Source organism: Acipenser ruthenus, chromosome 6, assembly GCF_902713425.1.
Source record: "Acipenser ruthenus chromosome 6, fAciRut3.2 maternal haplotype, whole genome shotgun sequence".
Classification (NCBI taxonomy): Eukaryota; Metazoa; Chordata; class Actinopteri; order Acipenseriformes; family Acipenseridae; genus Acipenser; species Acipenser ruthenus.
In genome coordinates this window covers 67,245,243-67,268,223 of record NC_081194.1, presented here as the reverse complement: position 1 = coordinate 67,268,223, position 22,981 = coordinate 67,245,243, and the positions used below count along the sequence as shown (strand labels likewise).

At 35.6% G+C, this 22,981-nt stretch overlaps 1 protein-coding gene across 1 annotated transcript in view; it reads right to left on the bottom strand.

Moving 5' to 3' along the window:
- The window catches only part of ldah (lipid droplet associated hydrolase), a 111,649-nt gene that overhangs the window by 42,800 nt on the left and 45,868 nt on the right, over nt 1–22,981 (bottom strand). Inside the window, exons 3-4 of the mRNA XM_059025717.1 lie at nt 22,549–22,683; nt 4,447–4,616 (exon numbers count right to left, since the gene is read on the bottom strand). Coding sequence (XP_058881700.1) covers nt 4,447–4,616; nt 22,549–22,683 — 305 coding nt within the window. The remainder of the gene's footprint in view (nt 1–4,446; nt 4,617–22,548; nt 22,684–22,981) is intronic.

The window sequence follows — 22,981 nt, the reverse complement described above, 5'->3', positions numbered from 1 at the left end:
TACAGAAAGAGAATGTTAAGTGGCCATAACTCGCCTCAGTTACTGAAGCAAAAATTGTTCATTTTTTAGTTGTGATTTACAGACCAGTTCACCACAGAATCTACTGATTCACCAGTATTATACACCAGGATACCTAGTTATTTACAGAATCTACTGATTCACCAGTATTATACACCAGGATACCTAGTTATTTACAGTAGTAAGCAAGGGAACAACAAACAAGCAACAAACCTTCGGGCCCCAGTTATTCTGCATTTATCTGTTCCATCTCAGATAAACTAATTTAAAACTGTTTCACCTACAGTAGTTGTCAGCCATATTGTTAAACTACTAATATTTTTGCAGTGGAAATCAAGCTAATTCAAACTGATCTGACTGCAGGACACACCGCAGTAGTCACAACCAGTTCCTTCTCAAGAAACATTTTGGGTGCATGGCACATACATAATAATTCTGAGACGCCAGTTCCAGCTGCCTACAATACAGCAAACTCAAGTCCTTTATGTACATGTGAATAAACCAGCCACGTGAACGATACTTATGTGCCCATAACCATAAGGGAATCCATTATTCCAAAATAAATAACCAGGATAAGGGTAACAGGAGTTTCTTATTATCACACATCATATGTTAAAGACAAAATCATGTGTATTTGTTTCTTGGCAGCAAACAAACTTGAACAAAGCAATGTGGTTGGAGCAGAGCTTTTTATATTGCAAACTTCAATATACAATATGCTGCACCATGCCAGGCCCTGTGCTGTTGTTCTGGTTCACATAACCCAGAATGGAAATGTCTTCAGTTTTCCAGCCAGCATTTTTAATGTTAACATCTATTTGACCAGGTGTACAGAGTTGATGCTGGGGCCATTGTTACTTCAGATACTAAAAATGCAAGCTTATGTTTTAAAGGTAATGTGTTTCAAATATAACAGAGGTATGCAACCTGGGAACTGTGAAACTATACTTAATGAGAGCCTACTTAAATGGTCAAAAATAAGAGACTCGAAGTACAGTAATGAGTAGGTTAGTGTTGAGTTTTCAGCAACTACATGACAGAATGAAGTTCAACTACCTACATTTTGTTGCCAAAAAAACACCATATTTTTAAAAAAAACTAATTTTACTGACATTACATGCACAATTCTGTTTAAAATCAACTGGCTTCCTACATCCGAATGAAGGGCACAGAATGACTTAACAGCAGGCAGCTTTTTTTGTTTGCAATATTTCCCATGAAGTGGCAGCTCAGAGCTGTCTAGACAAATTCCTCAAAAAGAGTAAACAATCTTTCTGAAACATAGTTTCAGTAAGCATAAAGGTCCTTATTTTGTAACAAGGCCCGTTTTCTGAGAGGAATACAAACAAATGTAACAACTTAAATCTAGCAATAAATCTGCCTTTGCACTTAATTCAAAATAGGCCCCAAAATATATGGTGCATTAAGTGTATTTTAATTCTTCAATTTCTTTCACTAGATGTTGCTTGCAAGACAAGATGTTACCATATATATATATATATATATATATATATATATATATATATATATATATATATATATATATATACATATGACTGTCAAGGGATTAATAAAACTAATCTCGATTAAAAATATTAATCTTGGTTAATCTCGGTTTTAATCGCATATTTAATTGATACAATTACTACATCCATCTAATTTAAATTTGTTTTATTACTGTGATATTATTATAAGTATCCTTAACTATAAATAAAATCATTCAAAATGTATTTATTTATGTATTTATTTAACCAGGAAATGTACCCTCTGAGACGGTCACTAAAATTTACTAGGGGCAGTCATTTAGAAATTACAAATACAAACAATACAATAAAACGTGCGCTTGAGGCATTCTCAGCAGCATACAGAGATCAGAAAACACAATCAATAGGATAGCTATTTTTAACTGTGATTCTGGACGGAAATAAATTAGTTTTCTTAAATAAAATGATAAATGTGTAACTACGGTAAGCACTTCTAGGAAATTAACTGTTAATTGTGAAAAGAACATAAAGAAACTTTGTCATCATATCCCAAAACTGCAAACTAACAAGAACAATTGGTAGGATTTACATACTATAAAAAAAACAACAGCAACGCAGCCTACTCCTTTAAAAAAAAAAAAAAAAAAAAGAAAAAAAAGTCTTATATTATCATAATTAGCTTGATTCATGGGCTTGCAGCGATCCTGAATTTCTGTTGAAACTGGTGGGTTTAATTTGTTGTTGTATTGTTATTGTCTGTAGCAGAAGAGCTGCTCTTATATTTTGAGAAGTGAAGGTGTGTTCAGCACGCAGAAGACTAGATGTACTCGTGTGTGATACTGGAACTCACTTTGACAGTAGACAAGTAAGCATCTTTCTGTCCAGTGAGCCGTCAGAACATATATAAAAAAAAAAAAAAACGTCCATTCATTTTTAGTGCTTTGCTTTATTACGCGGTTCAGTGACTAACTTTCTATTTAAACAATAACTGCACTCAGACACTCAATCCAATGTTGCCGCAGCTGGGATTGAAGTATGGTGTGCCAAAAGGTTCAACACACAGCAATGCGATTGTGAGGGTGAGACCCTCACTGTCATATTGAATTGCCTGTTATTGTGATTATTATTGTGATTGTTATTCTACTGGCAATACAGCCGTTAGGTATTGTGCATGCTGTTGATCAAGTGTGTTTGATATATGACGGTGTATTGCACTATTTAGATTTGGGGCGCTTCCCTTAATAAAGTTGCCATAGTTATACGGAACAAGGGTTTTGTTATAGCCATATGTTCGGTAATCTTGCAAGAGAAAGGATAATGCTAATTTTCAGTCTTTACTGGTAATAGTTGACAACTAGAAGTTGCCAGCAACTTTACAGCTTCCAAGGAGTTATTGTGAAATTTAAGAATTTGGATTGGTTGCCATTCACTCAGTTGTAGACACTACTCTGTGAAGTTTCAACAGTTTTTGTTTAACAATGTTTATTTTATGCACAACATATGCAACTAGAGCAATGGTGAAATTTGACTGGCCCACGGCAGCCATGTTTTTTACTGTAGCAACTTTATTTGGGCAAACTTTAAAGAAAACCATACTTAGATCATGTATGCCAAGTTTTGCTACGATCAGATTAGCGGTTTTGGAGAAGATATTTGTGTGTTAATTAGGTTATCCAACATGGCCGCCATACCACTGAACCAATCAGCTTCATTTCGAGCACAGTGCATCTTGGACAATCCCTAACTATGTACTCTGCGATAAGTGGTTTCCGACAAGCTGTTTGTAAACTGTCCACTACTTGTCGTAAAATCCAATATGGTGTAACGGGGGCGAGGCGCCCTGTACATTGATTTGTTTATTTATTTTCAGAACGGGGTCTCCTCCTCCGCCCCTGTGCAGTTTATTATTTTGTATTTGTTTTGTTGTATTGTTATGATTTTATAGTATGTAAATTTGACGGCGTAGCAGCATTTGTTATTGTTTTGTTTTATAGCGTGGATCCCCCACAGATTAACCTCCTTTTCAAAATACAGCACACTGGTGTCAAAATTTGAAATGCATTAAGGTGAGTAATAAACTGACTCCATTGTGATTTAGCAGTTGGTTCAAACAATTTAACAGCAAATGCTGGAATGTTTGTATAATTCTGTGTAAATAAATATAAAGCTATAAAGAAGGGATAAAACTATTAATAGGACAACAGTTTATTTTCATGCTGGGTTGTTTTTTGGATGATGATGATGATGATGATGATGATGATGATGATAATAATACTACGATACAAATGTTACTTATATAGCGCTCTTCATGCAAGCATTCCAGGGCACTTTACAAAAGTAATATACAAAAGCATGTGTCTAATATATAATCCAGCTAGAAATAAACAGACCCAAACAAATACGTTTTCAAACAGGATTTAAATGATTCAATTGTACTAGCATTCCTGATATGAATCGGGAGCAAGTTCTAAAGACGAGGGGCATTATAACTAAATGCCCTGGCTCCGAATTTTAGGGACAGTCAGAAGATTAGCATTTTCCGATCTCAGGGAACGACCCAGGACATATGAGGTCAGCAGATTTTGAAGATAAGAAGGTCCAAGACCATGTAAGACCTTATAGGTAATAAGAAGAACTTTAAAATAATAATAATACCACCAGTAATAACACAAACAAATGAGATGGATGCAGTAATTGTATCAATGAAATATGTGATTAGACCCAATCGCAAGATTAATCATGATTATTTTTTTAATTGCTTGACAGCCCTAATATAGATTATATATAGATTATATATATATATATATATATATATATATATATATATATATATATATATATATATATATATATATATATATATATATATATATATTATTACACAGCAGTTTTCCTTTTTCTCAAACTTTATAGTATATATATATATATAAAAACATATTCCTACCTGAAGATCTGGATCCCTTTTCATCATTTCCAGTATAATGTAACACCCAATGGAATGGCCAATCAGCACAAGCTTTATGTTTCTGGGTACATACTGCTTCAGGAATGCCAGTTTGTGTTCAATTTGTCCATTCAGTCCAAAGACATCCTCCAACTCTATGATGTCGGTATCTGATAGGGAAACAAGCAGCTGGTATCAATGTGTTTATATATATATTTTCAGGGGGTAAAATGCAACATTACCTTGAAGTCATGGGTAATCTCTATAAATACTGTACATCTTTAATGGTAATGGGACAGTTCTACAAGATTCTTGTAGAAGATTCTACAAGATTCTTTATCGGCTCAGCGTATTTTTTTCGAGGCATCACACTGACTATGCAAATTAATTGCGTTATATTTTAACATTACATTCTTAAACTCAGTGAACATGTTAAAACTTCAATAGAAAGCCACACAGATAAATAAAATAAGGAAATGCATTAATAAGTTATAAAAGTGAGTTTAATATTATAGGCACCTTTTTTTTAGAGGTTACCCCTGACAATGGTTCCAGTGTATAAACTAATAAACTAATATGCCTACCTTACGATCTTCAGCTAAGCCACAGTTCCATGTGGGTGTGATATTGGTGGCAAAACAGGCTATAAGCAAAATGTTTTTTTTTAATTATTTTTTTTTTATATATATTATTCTTTCAGGATGAGGCATTGTAACAAGTAGCGGAGTTCCGAGAAATATGGTGCTACACATCCCTACGTGTTGCTAAAACTGTTTAAATAACGTACCTAGGATTTTTCTTTTCATTGTTAACATCCTGACAACTTTTTACACATAACTTTAAAGACCGTTTCAAAGCTCTTTTCAAAATGGCCACTCTAGTGCACTGATAGTGTAAGGATTATTGCCCACATTGTCAAACAGGTAATACAGCAACAATGATCCGTGATGTGGTATGGAACAGAAAAGCCAGAGCACGTCCTGTTATGTGTTTTTTATTTTGTTTTTTTTAAATCGCTCTTCCTGCAGTGATTTAGAGGACAGATCTCAAACCCCAGTCCACTAGAGCGGCCATTTTAAAAAAGACTTTAACGTTATAAGTTTAAAAAGTTGTCAGGATGTTAACAATGAAAAGAAAAATTACAGGTACGTTATTTAAACATTGTAGCATTGTAGTCGGGACATGTAACACTGTATTTTCCGGAACCCCGCTGCTTACTCTTTAAACAGTAACAGAACTAAAATATGTTGTTTACAGCCTCCTACTGCTGCAAGTCGTAGAAAGGACATACCTCTTTGGCTTACATAATGATTTTGAGAAGGCTGAAACCAGTCAAGGAATTATATTTGAGCTCAAAACTGAGTATGTTTGTGGGACATCACAGCTGCATTGTAGTCACCTTTACAAATATGACTGAAAAGATGATTAAGAGAGAGGCTGCTGGGGTATACTGGAGGGTCAACTGTGGCCACCAAAAAAAACCCTGGTGGCTGCTTTTGAGAAGATGTGCCTATCCCCTTGTTAATATCAGAGCTTCACATTGTTTCAAACATCCTTATTCACCATGACAGATGTTGGTATTGTTTTATTGTTAAACCATAATTTGTATGACTGCTGCCCTGACTTATGAAGTTTACAATTGAAAAACCACTATTAAAACGTACAGTCTAAAACTCAGTGGTGTGGCGTGACAAAATGGACCCGGGTTTAGCAGAGTCGTCCCAACTATGATGTCTCTGTTTTCTCACTTTTTTTTATTTTAGTGTAAAATAAAATTCGAAATAATTAGATGTTGTAAAGGTATTTGTATTTATCAATATATATTTATAAGCAATATCGTGCAAAATACAGCTGTCCTCCTAACTGCAGTGCTAACCAAGGAATATTCATGTTTTGGGGTTGCTCACTAATGATTGGTCAGCTATCAGAGCTTTGACTTTCCAATTGTTTGCTAAAGCAGGGCCCTCAAGTGAGGCAGAGAATACCCTGGGAGATTTATGGCCCTCCTCTGCTCACTCCTGATTGGTCGCTTGTCTAAAAAAAATGACATTCTTCAACTCGCCTATTGGTTAAACTCACTCAAACCCTTCAATTGAAACGGAGAATACCCTCAACTGTTTGTTTTCTAGCGTCTGGTCGTTGTTTTAGACTTATGCGGGGGAATTGCAGATCTCTTATTGGCTGATCACATCCCCTTCCGGAAACTTAAGACTCTTAAAAAACCTCTAGTAAACCTTGTAAGTCATCTTGGATAAAGGCGTCAGACAAATGAACAAATAATAATTAGAGTAGTGTGCTTCATAGTATAAGCAAGCACACTGTACGCAAGTGAGTGAGGCAACGTAAAGTCATTTGACTGATGGTTTACTTGACACTGTCTGGTCAGCAGAGAATACCTTGAAGGTCCTAACGGCACGCCACTGCTAAAACTACTGGCAGGCACACTACAACTATTCTAAAAAATCTAAAGAAAGAAGAAAAGCATACCTTAAATACTTTAGTAAATCTGTCATCACATTGTTTTTATGGGTACCCAACTGCCAGCTGCTGTCTTTATTTCTTCAGTGGGAATGCAATTACTGCTCGTTTATCAATGTAAAAAAGACCCTGACACAACCCAGACCCCAGACCTTACAGAGTGACCGGTACCCCATAGCTCAGAACTGCCTTCACTTCTTCCATTATGCAGTTCAGGGCTGAGCCATTTTGTGTAACAAAACACAATCTTCCAAAATTGCTCCTAAGTGCACCTCTCAGCTCCTTCTCATTACAGAGAATCAATTTTCATTCCCTATGTACCTGGTACACTTCCAAATAATGGCTGCACATTTTTTATTTTCCTTGCATAAAGGGCTATATAAAAAAAAGAAAAATTCTACCCCAAGGGCAAGTACAAAGTGGACAGAGGTCGTGAGAGCTTCCCATACTAACGATGGACAAGGGTGATGTCCAGTGACTTTGTGGTAAATAAAAAAGTGGGTAAAAGCCCCTGTTTGGTGGAGTTGAACAGATAGATTGAACAGATAAACATGAACAGATTGTTATTGTCCCGCAGCCAACCACTCTCCCACTCTCAGGTGCTGTTCACATGAAAAATCACGGTGCGCTTTACAGGAACAGTTCTGTGAGCGTCCTTTTGCGGGCTAGGATGAAGGTTACTAGCACATTAATAAAACAACCAATCACAGAACACACACACACATAAAGAACACGCAGTCCAGTGGCCACACCATCTGCTCACGCCACAGTTCTGAGTGAGGTCTCAGCTGTCAGTCTCACACGCAGGAACATCCGGAGAGTGTGAGCGGAGCAGAGCAAGCCAATTGTACATGGTGCGGGGGAGCAGAGCAGGGTAGTTGCTGGAGAGGACATTTCCGGCCTGTTCCTTTATAGCACTGCTCCTTTATGTTTTTCTTGAATATATGTTCTGCCATGGAGTTTGCACAAAAGAGTTATAGAAAAAGGTGACTAATACAGATGCAGTCACTTTATAGTATTTTCCATCATGCCGGTGCATGGTAACCATTCATTTTCCAGTTTCAAACCACAATCAAGCACTTTTATGTTTTGCAGACTTGGGAATTGCATTTTTTTTTTTTTAAAAAGCTTTTATTTTTCTTTTATATTCAATGTGATTGATGTGGCACTTTATAATTCATTATGATATATATTCTCCCAATTGTGGAGCTGCATTTGTGCCATACAAAAATGTGAGAAACGTCATCCGTGTGTGTCCATCTGTCTGCGGTTATTGTTCTTATACAGTTCTATGGTTATGCACCAATAAATGAATTAAATAACTTCCTGAGCACTTTATGTCGGCTTTTTTCTTTGCTGGTCATAGCTGGGGATTTTTTTTTTTTTTTACTTGGGTCAAGGTATGCGATTATAATAAGGACGATTAAATAGTATTCCGTTCTGAATGTACATTACATATTTTCATCTGCAATCGGCAACACGATGGGGGAAAAACAGCTAGTTTATTTATTTACTTATTATTATATATCTTTTTTAATGCCACGTGAGCGGAGCATGCCTATTTTGTCTGGAACAGGGGAATGGTGCGGGAATCACAAGGAGTGGAGCGGAGCAAAAGAAAGAGCTAATATTATTATGAGCGGTGACCGGAATTGTCACTGCTTCGCTCCGCTCACATTCTCTGAACACAACACAGACGCTCGCCGTTAAAATATATTGTCTTTAACCCAGGATTTGTACATCATAGTAAAGTAGAAGTGAGTAAACTCTGTATCCCTTATATGAGAAATGGGTAAATGATATATTGCCCAAATTCAAAGTGGTTAAACACCATTTACCTGCGTATACCCTCGACTACACCACTGCATGCATGTCAAGTCTAGTCTGACTTTTCTAACCATGTGACATAAAGCAGTACAATTCCATATACATCATCTGAGGCAGGCTGTAACAGACTAAAACCACAGGAGTACATTTTAAAACCAGTGATACACGATCATCAAATCCACTTGCTCATTCTCATCTGATTTTATTGCGTGTAGTAATGAAACAATCAACAAAATATCTTTAAGTAAAGGATAGACATGTTTACTAAATACTGTGAGGCACACTTCCGAACACACATAGAAGTTCCAAGGATTTATGATTTAGATTAACTCTTTGACCCGATCTTAAACCTTTTACTCTTGAGAATTGTTCATCCGATTCTTATAAACATGGCTAATTAGTTTCTTTTTTGAGTAGAAATACTCAAATTACCAAGGCTGGGAGAGCGGCCAAGAAACAATGCTGTTCAGCACTTCAGTGTGAACTTCAGTTTTAAAACCAACAGTTTTATGTTTGGCTAACTGTTAGGGAATTCCAATGTGATGCTATTATTTTGTTCTGAAAACGTACATATCTACTTAAAATATCAAAGCTTGTAGTATACTGCAGTCTCACGCTTAAGAATCAAACTTTGGGATCTTTTTTGTTAGTCATCTAAATACAGATTGATGGATATAATCAACTTTGTTTGTTTAGTAACTGTGGGAATCTGGAAAGCATATGGGATGGTGCAACCCTTTGTTTTGTAAATCATTCATTAACAATAACACAACTTTGAGTAAGTGTGTATTTCTAGTCTTCTTTCTCTAGGTTATTTTACCCCCACCACACTAGCCTTAATGTGCTAACATTATGATGAAAGTGAATGTACTATATCACCATATTTTACAGTTGGCCTAGTGTGATTTTTGAAAATGTAAACTGTTGTTACTGGTTTTATGTTGTTTAATTCTCTTTTGTTAGACTGAATTTGAACAGCCATGACCAAAGAGAAATGCCATGGCTGCATCAAAATTAAACTGATCTGTCCAATTAGATTATTGGTATATACTGTTCAGAGCTAGACATTAGTGCTTATTTAATACATTTTTAACAGTTTAGAAAGTTCAGTATGAACATGGAACCACATTTCCAAATTCAACAACAGACCTGAGCAGGAGGACATTAATTATGGCAGCACCATTATGGGAACAGAACAGGGACTATTCAGCTATAAACAGTTAAGAGGGCATCTGATCAGTCTCCTTGAATAAAACCTGTTGGGTGTGTAATATATATATATATATATATATATATATATATATATATATATATATACACAGTGCCTTGCAAAAGTATTCAGACCCCTGACCAATTCTTTCATATTACTGAATTACAAATGGTACATTGAAATTTCGTTCTGTTTGATATTTTATTTTAAAACACTGAAACTCAAAATCAATTATTGTAAGGTGACATTGGTTTTATGTTGGGAAATATTTTTAAGAAAGATAAAAAACTGAAATATATTACTTGCAATAACAGCTTTAAGTCTTCTGGGGTAAGTATGTACCAGCTTTGCACACAGTGTCGGAGTGATTTTGGCCCATTCTTCTTGGCAGATTTGCTCCAGGTTGTTGTAGGTTGGTTGGACGACGCTTGTGGACCGCAATTTTCAAATAGTGCCACAGATTCTCAATGGGATTGAGATCAGGACTTTGACTGGGCCACTGTAGGACATTCACCTTTTTGTTCTTGAGCCACTCCAATGTTGCTTTGGCCTTGTGCTTGGGATCATTGTCCTGCTGAAAGGTGAATTTCCTCCCAAGCTTCAGTTTTTTGGCGGACTGAAGCAGGTTCTCTTGCAGTATTTCCTGTATTTTGCTCCATCCATTCTTCCTTCAATTTTAACAAGATGCCCAGTCCCTGCTGATGAGAAGCATCCCCACAGCATGATGCTGCCACCACCATACTTCACTGTAGGGATGGTGTGTCTTGAGGCATGGGCAGTGTTAGGTTTGCGCCACACATAGCGCTTTGAGTTTTGGCCAAAAAGCTCTATCTTGGTCTCATCTGACCACAAAACCTTTTCCCACATCGCAGCTGGGTCACTCTCATGCTTTCTGGCAAACGCCAGATGTGCTTTCAGATGGTACTTTTTGAGTAACAGCTTCTTTCTTGCCACCCTCCCATACAGGCCAGTGTTATGCAGAGCTCTTGATATTGTTGACTGGTGCACCATTACTCCACTCCCAGCCACTGAACTCTGTAGCTCCTTCAAAGTGACTGTTGGCCTCTCTGTAGCTTCTCTCACAAGTCTCCTTCTTGTTTGAGCGCTGAGTTTTGAGGGACGGCCTTTTCTTGGCAGTGCCTGGGTGGTGTGATGCAGCTTCCACTTCCTGATTATTGATCCAACTGTGCTCACTGGGATATCCAAACACTTGGATATTATTTTGTACCCTTTCCCTAATATATGCATTTGAATTACTTTATCTCTAACTTCTGTAGAATGCTCTTTGGTCTTCATTTTCCTTCGGATTCACAGCCTGACCAATGATCCTTCAACAGTGGGGTTTTTATCCAGAAAATGTGACAGCAACTTTAATGGTTCACAGGTGGAGGCCAATGGTAAGAGAATTGTGCCCTTGTTAGGGCAATTTCTATCATAGGTGTAAACTGGGAGCTTCCACAGCACAAGGGTTGAATACTTATGCAAACAAGATATTTCAGTTTTTTATTTTTCTTAAAAATATTTCCCAACATAAAACCAATGTCACCTTACAATAATTGATTTTGAGTTTCAGTGTTTTAAAATAAAATATCAAACAGAACTAAATTTCAGTGTACCATTTGTAATTCAGTAATATGAGAGAATTGGTTAGGGGTCTGTATACATTTGCAAGGCACTGTATATATATATATATATATATATATATATATATATATATATATATATATATATATATATATATATATATATAATGTGTGTGTGTGTGTGTGTGTGTACATAGTTCTCAGATGGGCTTGGGATTGCTATGTAAGAGGAGCCAGTTAATGCAATACAGTTTTGAGCTTACAGCTGAATATAATAAAAATCTTTAAACAATAATTCCATGCTGCAAGAAATCTATAACAATTGTATTTTCTGTAGCTGCACTGAGGGGGCAGGATTTCATAGATGACATATTACTGTAGACATAACAAAGAAATCCAAGTAAAAATAAATTGCTAAAATGTCTGTTTGACTAGTTCCACTCCTAAAATATTCTGCATCAAACACTGGGTTTGGCAAGCTGCAGCTAATGCTAGAAGTGTCTACAGCCTTTCATTTGTGAATAGGGAATTTTGTTGTGTGTGCTTACCAAGAATGCAACACTTATTTTGATCTTTTTGATGAGATATCTTACTTTCAGTTTTATATATTAAAATATCCAACAGGAGGCATTTGTGTATATACTTAATGACATGTATATATTTGTTGTTAATCCTGGGTGCAACAACTGGAGGTGAGATTATCAGGCATATCCTGGAGATTAAATTATAGATTGCTGGTCTGCATGCATATAATTACCTAAACGCTCACAAAATGTCATTTTAGAAGATACTGATATAGACACAGACATTTCTGTAAGTTACTACATTGTGTGCCTGTTATTACAATAATAACTTGTGTAGTTTGGACAAGAGGACTGCAAAGCGAAGCTGAGTGGCTCTGTCTGCTCTCACTGTGCAAAATGATTTCTGGTATACTAAGCAACACCTTACACATGACATACTAACTTATTATAAATGTAAAAAAATGAAGATTGTACTTATGAACTATTAAACATAAAAAGTGTTGTTGTTTTTAACTTTAGCATTAAGCTATATGTTCTGTGCATTTGATGAACAGGAGTTTTGACAAATCCTTAACACTGAGCTGAGTTCTCATGACTTATACAGTAAATAAAACCCTGATAATGCCAAGCATAAAATCAAACTGAATTCTTTAACTGCTGTATTTGCAGTTTAATGCTAATTTGACTGATCATTTAAAATGCATATAGGCTATACTGTGGTCCATTCCAATTTCAACGTTATATCATCCTTTATTTGCACAATTCTCACAGTTTCTGCGTAATGGTCTCAAACCTATGACCTTTGCATTTGTGGCATGGGGACTGTGAATAGGATGACATCACTGGCAAGCTCTATTAACCAGGTAGAGACTCAAACACACGAAAGCTGCAGGTTTAAAACACAAATGCACATTTTAATCTTAACTACAAAACAATAAACACCTGTTCTTTTTCCACTTATTAGCAATCTGAACTGGAAATGGAGATAGGCTGGCCAACGCACGTAATAACAACTATTACAAAACCTATAGAATGTTGAACACTGCCTCAGCCAATCAAAATGCAAAATTAGGTAATTATCCATGTTGAAAAAAAAAAAAAAAAACCTTATCACTTTAATTTAATTATAATGCATTAGTCCCCCACAACTGTAGCCTAAATATAACAAACTCGATGCAAGGCTGTTGTATTACTAGGGTCCAGAGACAGGAGGGGAGGTGATTTTATTAATCCTTTGTCAGCCGGAAGGGGTGCAAATTCACCCCAGCGTGTTTAAAATGAACACATCTCACAAATGTTTTAAGATCTTGAGATATCCTTACATGTGATTAAACTTGAATCGTTTACCTTTATTTTTATACCAAGCACTTTGTTTTCTTACATCACAAAATGGGAGTAATCCATCTTCAAACTGCACATGGTAATTCTTTGGGGTGCATTTTCACCCCTTTCGACCTTCCAATGTTTGCAAAAATATGCATTCTTCACATTCCAGAATCACAGCTCCTGCTTACTAGCAGAATAGATTGTTGAGAGTTGTCAGACAACTGGGGGAGATGTAGAAATGGTGTATCACTTCTAAAATTATTGATTTACAGTAGACCACCATTTTTAGTTACCAGCACTGTAACTGAATTCTTTACAGTATCCTGCTTATTATGTACTACACTACAGTATTTAAAAAAAAACATGATTTTTGGTCTTCAAGGAGTTGTGTCCTTCATGTTGTGTATAGGCTACCCCATGCAGCTCCTGTTTACATACAGAATAGAGTTGCAAGGGGAGCTGGAGTAGATGTAGAAAAGTTATCGCTTCTAAAATGATTGATTTAGCCTTACAGATTACAAGCATCTGGTCAAACAACAGATTTCAAGACCAAGACCAAGGTGAGGTCCTAGTGTTTGTATATAACAGTTAAAGTTTAATAAACTTTTTGAATCAATTAACATTTATTTTACAATGGTTTATTTCATTCACTTTCACTAATACATGGAACCATTTCATATAAAAACATCAAGAATATTATTCTTGGAAGAAAAAAAAATTAAAATAAAAAAAATAAAGTAAGTGTGCGAATCCATTAATGTATTACACACCACACATAATCCATCTAACATAATGATAAACACACCCTAAGGGAAAAGGTCAAAAAAGATACTAGTAAACTGTTTCTTGAAAGAGTTGCTGAATCTAGCCATCTGTACTTAATTAGTGGGGATGGTATCATCTGGTGAACATACCAATGTCATGGGGGTGAAACTGATCTGTAAACGAACTGAATCTTGCACAGACCTCACTGGAATTCCAAGAGGGAGAGACATTAAACTTAAAAAAAAAAATAGTGTGCTGCCTGCCCAAGGGCCATAGTGTTCCTTCAACACTGTTCATAGTTAGGAATCAATGATAGGGGATGGAATTACCATGTGATAAGTGGCAACTAGAGACAAAACTGAAAATAAAGTACACATTTCAGAAACAACAGTTAAATGCCATGGTCAACTTTTAATAGAACTATGCTAAAAGGTGTAATAACTTCTCAGTTATTTTCATAAACTGGATTTTACCAAACTCTGTGATGACATGACAGCAATTTGAGAAGTTAAGTAATGCCTCCTGACTACTTGTACTGCATCATGTCCAAGCTAGCTAAACTGCTCATGTGAAAATATGTGTGTCAGCCTGGGTACCAGGCAACCGTTATAGGCGATGCTCTCAAACAGGACTGCTCCCAGGCTACCCAGCTACAAGCAGAAAGGTTGGCTTGGAGGCTTTGTGGTCCAGTGGTTAAAGAAAGGGGCTTGTTACCAGGATATTCCTGGTTCAATCCCAGCTCAACCATTGACTCACTGTCTGTGACCCTGAGCAAGTCAATTAACCTCCTTGTGCTCCGTCCTTCGGAGGTCTTATTGTAAGGGACTCTGTAGCAGCAGTTGTGATGCATAGTTCCCCCTCTAGTCTCTAAGTTGCTTTGGATAAAAGCGTCTCCTAAATGACTAATTAATAATAATTACTAATAATATCAACAGTTTGAAAAGTTGACCTGTAAAACAAATGACAATCATTTAATACTGGCACTAAGGTTTATACTGTAACAGGTTGTACATGTTTTTAAAGTATTACATGCCAGGCTTCCTTCTATCAGTCTGTAACAGTCAAGTTAACAAGATTTAAAAAAAAAAAAGAAATTCAAAACTGAAAAGTGGAATTACTCATCAAAACCTCAAATAATTTCACGCAACATATTATAAATGCATATGGGTAGATTGAATCAGAGAACACAACGTCGCACTGCATTATGACAGAAGTTACAATATAAAATCAAACTTCCTGAAAAAACTGATACACCCCCCTGAAAATACCACTACATTAAGACAAACATTCTGTAACCACTTCATTTAAAATTCATAACCTGTAATTTGATTGCATGTTACAATGTAAGAACATAATGCAGGTGCTTTCTCAAATCATTGTTTTCAGTCTTTTCTTTATTTTTTCTACAGTCACATACTATAGTGTAATTATAGTATAGTGTATACTGTAACTGTGTGACCAATATTAGTCATTAACATCAGTACAATTGTTGCTGGACAACTTTATTTCTTACTTCGTCAATTCAGATTACCTGGTTTTGTTGATTTTGGTTTTATATTTCCATTTTAGACAACAGCTTCCTTCCTGTAGCTACTGTATATAGAGTTAGAAGTAAGTTGCACCACAAATGTTTGTTGAAATCATTAGGTTTCTAGCAGTACCTTAGTTTGTACAGTTTAGGTTTTCAAAAAGGCACACAAAAAACACTTTACCTAAAAAAATAAACATTGACTAGGATATCCAGGCCATTAAAACATTAACTACATGTATTCTTTGTAATAACAATGCTAAAAGGACCACCCAATTAATCCCTGTGAAACTTACTCACAGTAAACACTCAGGCAGTAGCTCTGTTTTTACAGACCTGGCACTGAGCTACAATGTATTTTAAAAGAATGCTGGGATAGGAAGCACTACGTTGTTCTTTAAATAAAGTTTCTCAAACTGTAACATGGTACAGTCACTTGGTAAAATGTAGCAGATTAGGAAATAATGCCTACAATCCTACATGATAATGCATTTATCCCACTCACTCAGTGAGAAAAATAAATACATCAAAAATGTTGACAACCCTCCTGAATATATTCAAATGTAGAAAACTCATAAGGATATTAATAACGTACTGTATGAATAGCTGTTAAAACATTCAATCTATGGATTCATGAAAACATATGGAATATTAGTCAAAAGGGTCAATATTTTCATTTGCAGAGAGATGCATATGTAATTGAGAAGGAAAAACCAGCACGTAGTCATAGACAATATTATACAGTATATGATGGGCAGCAACTGCAGCAATGCCAACAGTTTTGCTTTTCAATCAGCTTTACCCTCTGCTGGCCAGAAGTGCCACATACAAATAGCACATTATACATGCATGTATATACCCTGTACATGTATAACTGTACATGTATAACTAATTACTCGCTTACTAATTACCTTCATAATTCAAATCACTTGTAAATTCTTATTTAATCTGCAAACCAATTAATCTTTTTGTTTTTTAGCTACTAACTTTGTAGCTTTTTTATTATTTTTTTGGCTATGCAGCTTATTTTAAACCCCAAAGCATTATTCAATGAAGCCATCGGGTACTTTATAAATCCAATTTTCTAAAACCAAGAATATGTGTTTGTATTGTATAAAAATTCCACACGTAACTATAAAACATTAAATGTAGGTATATTTAGTATTACTAAAAGAAACTCAATTCAATGACAAACTTTTTGCGTAACTGAAAAGCACACCATTTAATTTGAGACACAAATGCAAGCTCTGCTTTCACATGTAGTACAAAATGTTGTAGTTAGATGCTTTATATTAGAATTTAAAACTTTGCAACATGCTTCTTGATTTGAAAGTGTCACTTTTGTGAAGGGCTCCACATGTCAAGCATGTGTACTACAGAGGCATGACCAGAACTGGCAACTCTTTAAGCACATAACCAGTTACCGTAATTGTTAGATTATTATGTGCACCTTTTAACAACTTCAGGAGAATCTATACATGTTTTCAATACAGGTTCCACATTATAAACAAGGTGTGTAATATACTCAAATAGTATCCTAAACAGTATTGTGTTGTCTTTGATTAAATAGTATACAAGAGGTGCCGTGTTACACAAGGGATATAACCCAAGACAGCTCGGTCATGCATGTTGAGCCTTATGTTGCAGAAACTGTACAAGATGTTGTGGTCATGGTTTCCATTTAATATATGAACTAGGGATTGAACAATCACTAATCTGACAATAGCCACTTAAAAAAAATAATCTATTTTAAAATGTCTGGTGCTCCATTTGTGAATGTACTGTTTTGTAACACTTTGCTGACTGTGCACTATATTTTAAAAAATGCTTGGAATTTTAAATCTGTAAAATGTCATTTTGCCCATCTGAAACCGCACACTTCACAATTACTTCATAATCACTTCATAATCACATGACATGAGATTAGTCGACTACCATTTTCTCTTTTCACTTGTCTCTTTTCTAGATTAGTCGACCCCTAAAAATGAATGTCACATCTTCTGTATATGTTGTTTACTGATACGGAGCACAACAATTATCTGTAGATTTATAATCTCTTGTAGTGTTTTTGTTCTTCACACGAAAAGAGAAAGACTATAACTTGCATGTCATATCTATTTACTCTATTTGTTAACTGAATACACGGTGAGAGGAGATGCATTTTTCACCAATGTGAGGAAGACTTGTCCTTATTTTAACAGCACTAGCTTGGCATCAGGCACAGTCACCTAAAAGGATCAGAGGTTACAGAATGCCTTCAACACTACGCAGTAAGTGATTTATCTTTGATCATTATATTTTGTTTAGAAGAAGAAACATTTTTAGTAAGACCCCAGCTAAGAAATATGGTTTTGGCCACAAATGAGATCCTGGAAATAGAAGTTCAGCTGGAAACAGGAACAAATCAACAAAATCACTCCTTTAGAGTGAAATTAGAACCTGGGGCCATATTACAAAAGCATGCTAAGTGACATGCTTAACTTATCTTCAGAGATAGAACGTCCTAACTACAAGTTTAGGAGAGTTGATATTACAGAAAATGCTCTCCTAACTTATTTTCCTATCTTAATTTAAAATAGGAAATAGCATATGACAGAACATTCCTAACTTGGTCATTTCCTAAGTTTCTTTCCTAACACTTAGGTGGAACCTTTCTTATCCGTCGGTTAGAAAAAGAAAACTGTTAATTTGCAAGGTCTGAACAAACCATGCTTGAAAATGATGTACATGTATTATTGTTGTTATGCTTTAGATTTTAAGTTTTGTATTGCAAATATTCCTGGGCATTTAGGTCTTATTGTAACGTCTAGATCTAGCCCCACCTCCCGTGAGAGAAGGTGGTTCATCGTGTTATGTAAGGGACAGCATGGATTTGGAGTTAGACACGCTCTTGATAATTATAATTGATATTTGAAACTTTACTGAGAAATAAGATATGAAGTAGTCTGTGTTGATTGTGGTGTGTTATTGTACACAGCAAGACGCTCCATTGAACTGTAACCAGAGGCTCACATGTAATGTAACTCGAAAAATACAAGTTTGGACTCTTTAATGTACACAGTTTACACACTTTCTTTCACACTGGAGGCACGAACATCACAGTCAGTTCTTATTTTTAGCTTGACTTTAGCCGTGAGATATTGTTGTGGGTTGGCATTCCTAATAAAATAAAAAAATACAATGGTGTTTATGACTGAACTTGAATAATTGCTTCATTTTTTTTTTTTTTTTAAATAGCGGTATTTATTTATTTATTTATTGTTGTTAACTAGATTTTATTGTAGATTTTTCTGCAATCAAAACCTTATTCTCTTCCCAAGTAAAATTTAGAGCATCGCTTTTCTTTGCCACAACTGAATCGAGTTTAAACGCCATAACTTAAAAACATGTATATTCTGGTGACAGTTACCTGTAAAATTCGAGCTGTAACCTGCTCTATTCACTCGATCAGTCGTTTGCGGATAAGATTGGTGTTAGATAGGATTTCCTAACTAATGTTAGGATAGGATGAGACACTTAGGAAATTATAGACACTGCTGACTTAGGAAATGCTTTTGTAATACAAAGTTAGGAAAAATCCTATCTTAGCCATGAAAGATAAGATAGGAAAGCAAGTTAGGAAATTGTTCTGTAATATGGCCCCAGGCCACCAAAGTGAAAGGAAAATTGCTTTTTTCTGAACCTATGTTTCACTAGTCTGGACATTAATAGGGCAATTTAGTCATTTCAAAGAGGAAAAGTCACTTTTGAGCACTAGTCTTGCAAACACTTTCTGACAAAATGAATGAAATTTCATTGACATTGGCAAGGATGAAATATTCCTTCTGTTTGTATTAACAGATATTTGTACTGTAATCAAAAACATCAAGTACAAATTGCTTCACCGAACATGGTTATTCCACCTGAAGATTTTAAATATAATCTTTAACGTTTTACTGTGTGCTTTTGTTTATTTTTTCCAAAACTAAAGCCACGTTTAACTTTTAGTCATTTCCACTATTTAATTTCCCAAAATATGAAAGGTTATTGGAAAGTAAAGGGGAAACCCCATCAAAAGAATAGTTTTCTCTGTATCCTGCATTATATTTCTCCATTTACAGGTCCCTAGTTAAGGTAGATTTTATTTTTGTCTCATATTAGGTTTTTACTACCCTGTATACATGCAATCTTACAGAACCGATACTGGATAGTGTTTCCTGGAATTTAGAGCTTAAGCTAATGTCTGTTATTTGCCTTTACTGAGCCAGATTTTTTTAAACGATTGTCTTTAATCTGAATTGGTCTAGCGTGTTTCTGACAAGTGTTTTTAAGCTGTGGTCTTTGCACTAGTCAGTAGGTGGCAACATGCGCTAACAAATCATCCGATATTACAATTTAAACCTTCCTACATAACAACAACAGCATATGCATTTTGTTTCTTCTACTAATTGTCTTCTCCGTAATAAATAAAGCCCAATTATTGCTTAACTAAATAGGATACCTGCTATGTCCTTTCCCTTCATCCTGCTTTCATAAACAGTAGGCTGTGCTGTGCTGTGAATGGGAGCCTTTGTGATATTGTTTATCAAAACTGTGCTGGTTCCTACTGTTATTGTTAAGGCTGTAAGAAAATCACGGGTCGTGAATTTGTTGTGGAAACCGCAACTTTTAACACAGACCACAACTTTTTATAGTTGCCGCAACTTTTAATGTGACTGTAATGTTTCTATTATTTATGTAATTTCATTGCAAAACAATGCTGAAAAGTAAACTGAAACAGAAAAGGAAACGTCACTCTCACGGGGTTAGAAACTAACAATATTGTGCTACTAGTGCAATGGATTAGTACCTTTTGAAACTTGGTAGTCCTGACGTAAATTTACTAGTCCTTATGTGAAGTGCCTAAGTTGGAATCAGCAACAACAATTGGGGTCCCAAAAAAAAGGCTTAGATTTTTATTTTGCTAAACAATAAACAAATAATGATATACATTTAGATTTACATTTATTTATTTATTTATTTATTTATTTATTTATTTATTTATTTATTTATTTAACAAAGCACCTTCGTAAACGCTCATACAGATCAAATCACCTGTTTGCACCTCGTTACTGAGCGACTAACTTGTACTGTGTGCTGAGAAACTGACACTACCAGCATCAGACGGGATGACAGAGGAAAAAATTCTCTCAGCTGTGTCACCTTGCCGACCTTGAAACTCTCCTCCTGAAATTGACACTGATGACACAAGCATACATGCCAACAGTCCCTATATTCTGCACAGTAGAGTTGGGGGGGGGGGATATGTTTATTATACGATAAGGAGTGTTTTTTGTGTACGACTCCTCTATAAAGTACTATCTACAATAATTAATGTAGTCACGTACACATGCGGTCTTCACTAAAGTCCCAATTTAAAGACAGTAAGTTTCACTGTAGCCCTCGGGATGAAATTGTTAGGTGGCTATTTATTTATTTATTTATTTATTTATTTATTTATTTATTTATTTATTTATCGGAGAAAACCGCTTCAGCAAGTACAGTAAAATCTGCCAGAACTGACGGACGCTGAATCTACTATAGATACTAACGAGAGCATAAAAAATACAAAAGAAAAATGAGGAAAACACTGATCTTTTCAAGAAAGATCGGAGACATTGTATAAATGGATTTGATATTTTTAAACGCTGCAATAACAGTTCTGCTTGTGAAGCAGAATAGGTGATATATTTGCACTATGCGGGACCTTATTTTCCCCCATTGGTGCTTGAGGACTACTGAGACACAGACATCAACTAGTCCTAATGGGCACGTTCCACCTGGCACCGAGCACAATGCAGAGTCATATCTAACAGATTATCCTAAGCACGCAATGTTTGTATTTCATACATCTGTATATAATTACACCACTTCAGGTGAGGGCTAGGTAATGTCTTTCCCACGCATAGGAGTACAATAAAATGTCTTAAGTAGTTTACATTAGAATATATTATAAGAATACTTAGGAAAAGGAAAAAAGACTGTTTGACTCAACAAGACTGAGCTTTACCTCCATGTCCTATATTCATACACCCATTTTTTGCTGTTTGTTCCAGTGACCTTCCCTGATACATTAGTTTATCTTTTTTTATTACTCTTTGCAGGAAATATATCTGTCTACATTTTCTATTTGCTAATTTTCAATTTTCCCTTTAGGTTTATGTCTCCCTGGTTGGGAACTTTTCACAAAGACCAATCCTTGTCATAGTTTAAAACCTCTCACAATGAGGCTTTATTTTCTATTTTACTATAATTTCCACAATTTAACTATACATTGTTCACGTCCCTTAAATTATGACACTTAAAATACATGACAGGTCATTTTCAACTAACAAATGGTATTAATGTGTGACAATGGGCAAGTCTCTTGACCTGATTTGAATTTTGAAGCTACTGTATGTGTCTTTTAAAATCTGAGAAAGCAGCTCTATGGACAAATATCAGCACTGGCAGTTATTTAAAAAATAGATGAGCAATTAGTATGCGGCACAGACTACTTTATCAAATAAGTGTCCACACAAGCTTTCTGAATACGTAGTACTAACCCTAAATATCATGTTTCTGTTTCTGCTTCATCAAAGGCAGTTGTGTGTACACATGCTTCAAGATGAACCCTGTAGATTTTTATTGGCTAGTTATACTCCAAAAATGCTTTCTGTCAACTTGCATTTCATAAAAGAGATTTTTATTTCTTGATTGTTCAATCAAGACTGTAGCCTGCAGTCAGTTGACCCCTGATTTATGGGTTCTTTCTTTTTTTCTTGTGTTGTTAGTAAGTGAAAAATATATTCCCTATTTTAGCATTACGTAATACATGTCTATTATCCAAACTGCATGCACTACCTTCCATCATTTCCATGCTGTCTGGAGGCAAACAGTGTCCGGCCTGGCTTACAGCCCACACTGGATATTTGTGGTCCAAAGTCTGGTACAAGGCTTGCATGAAGGTCTTGTAGTAGCCCACAATCCCTGGGTTCCCTGTCAAAACAAAAAGCAGAAAACAAAGTGTCAGTGTGGAATACAGGACAGGCACTTACATCACAGATACAGGCTGCCGAGGAAGAATTTATTCACTGCGTAACCTACGAGGGTTATGTTTCCTGGAAGAAACAAGAAAAGTGTCAGTTCTGCAGTTTCAAAATAACCATGACACTATTTACTTTGAACCTTTGCCAAGAAAATTAAAAGAACTCCAAGTAAACACAGAAGGACGGGATTTTTGGTGCAAGATAGAGAACAGCTCAAAAAGGCACAGAATGCCTGTATAGACTAATTA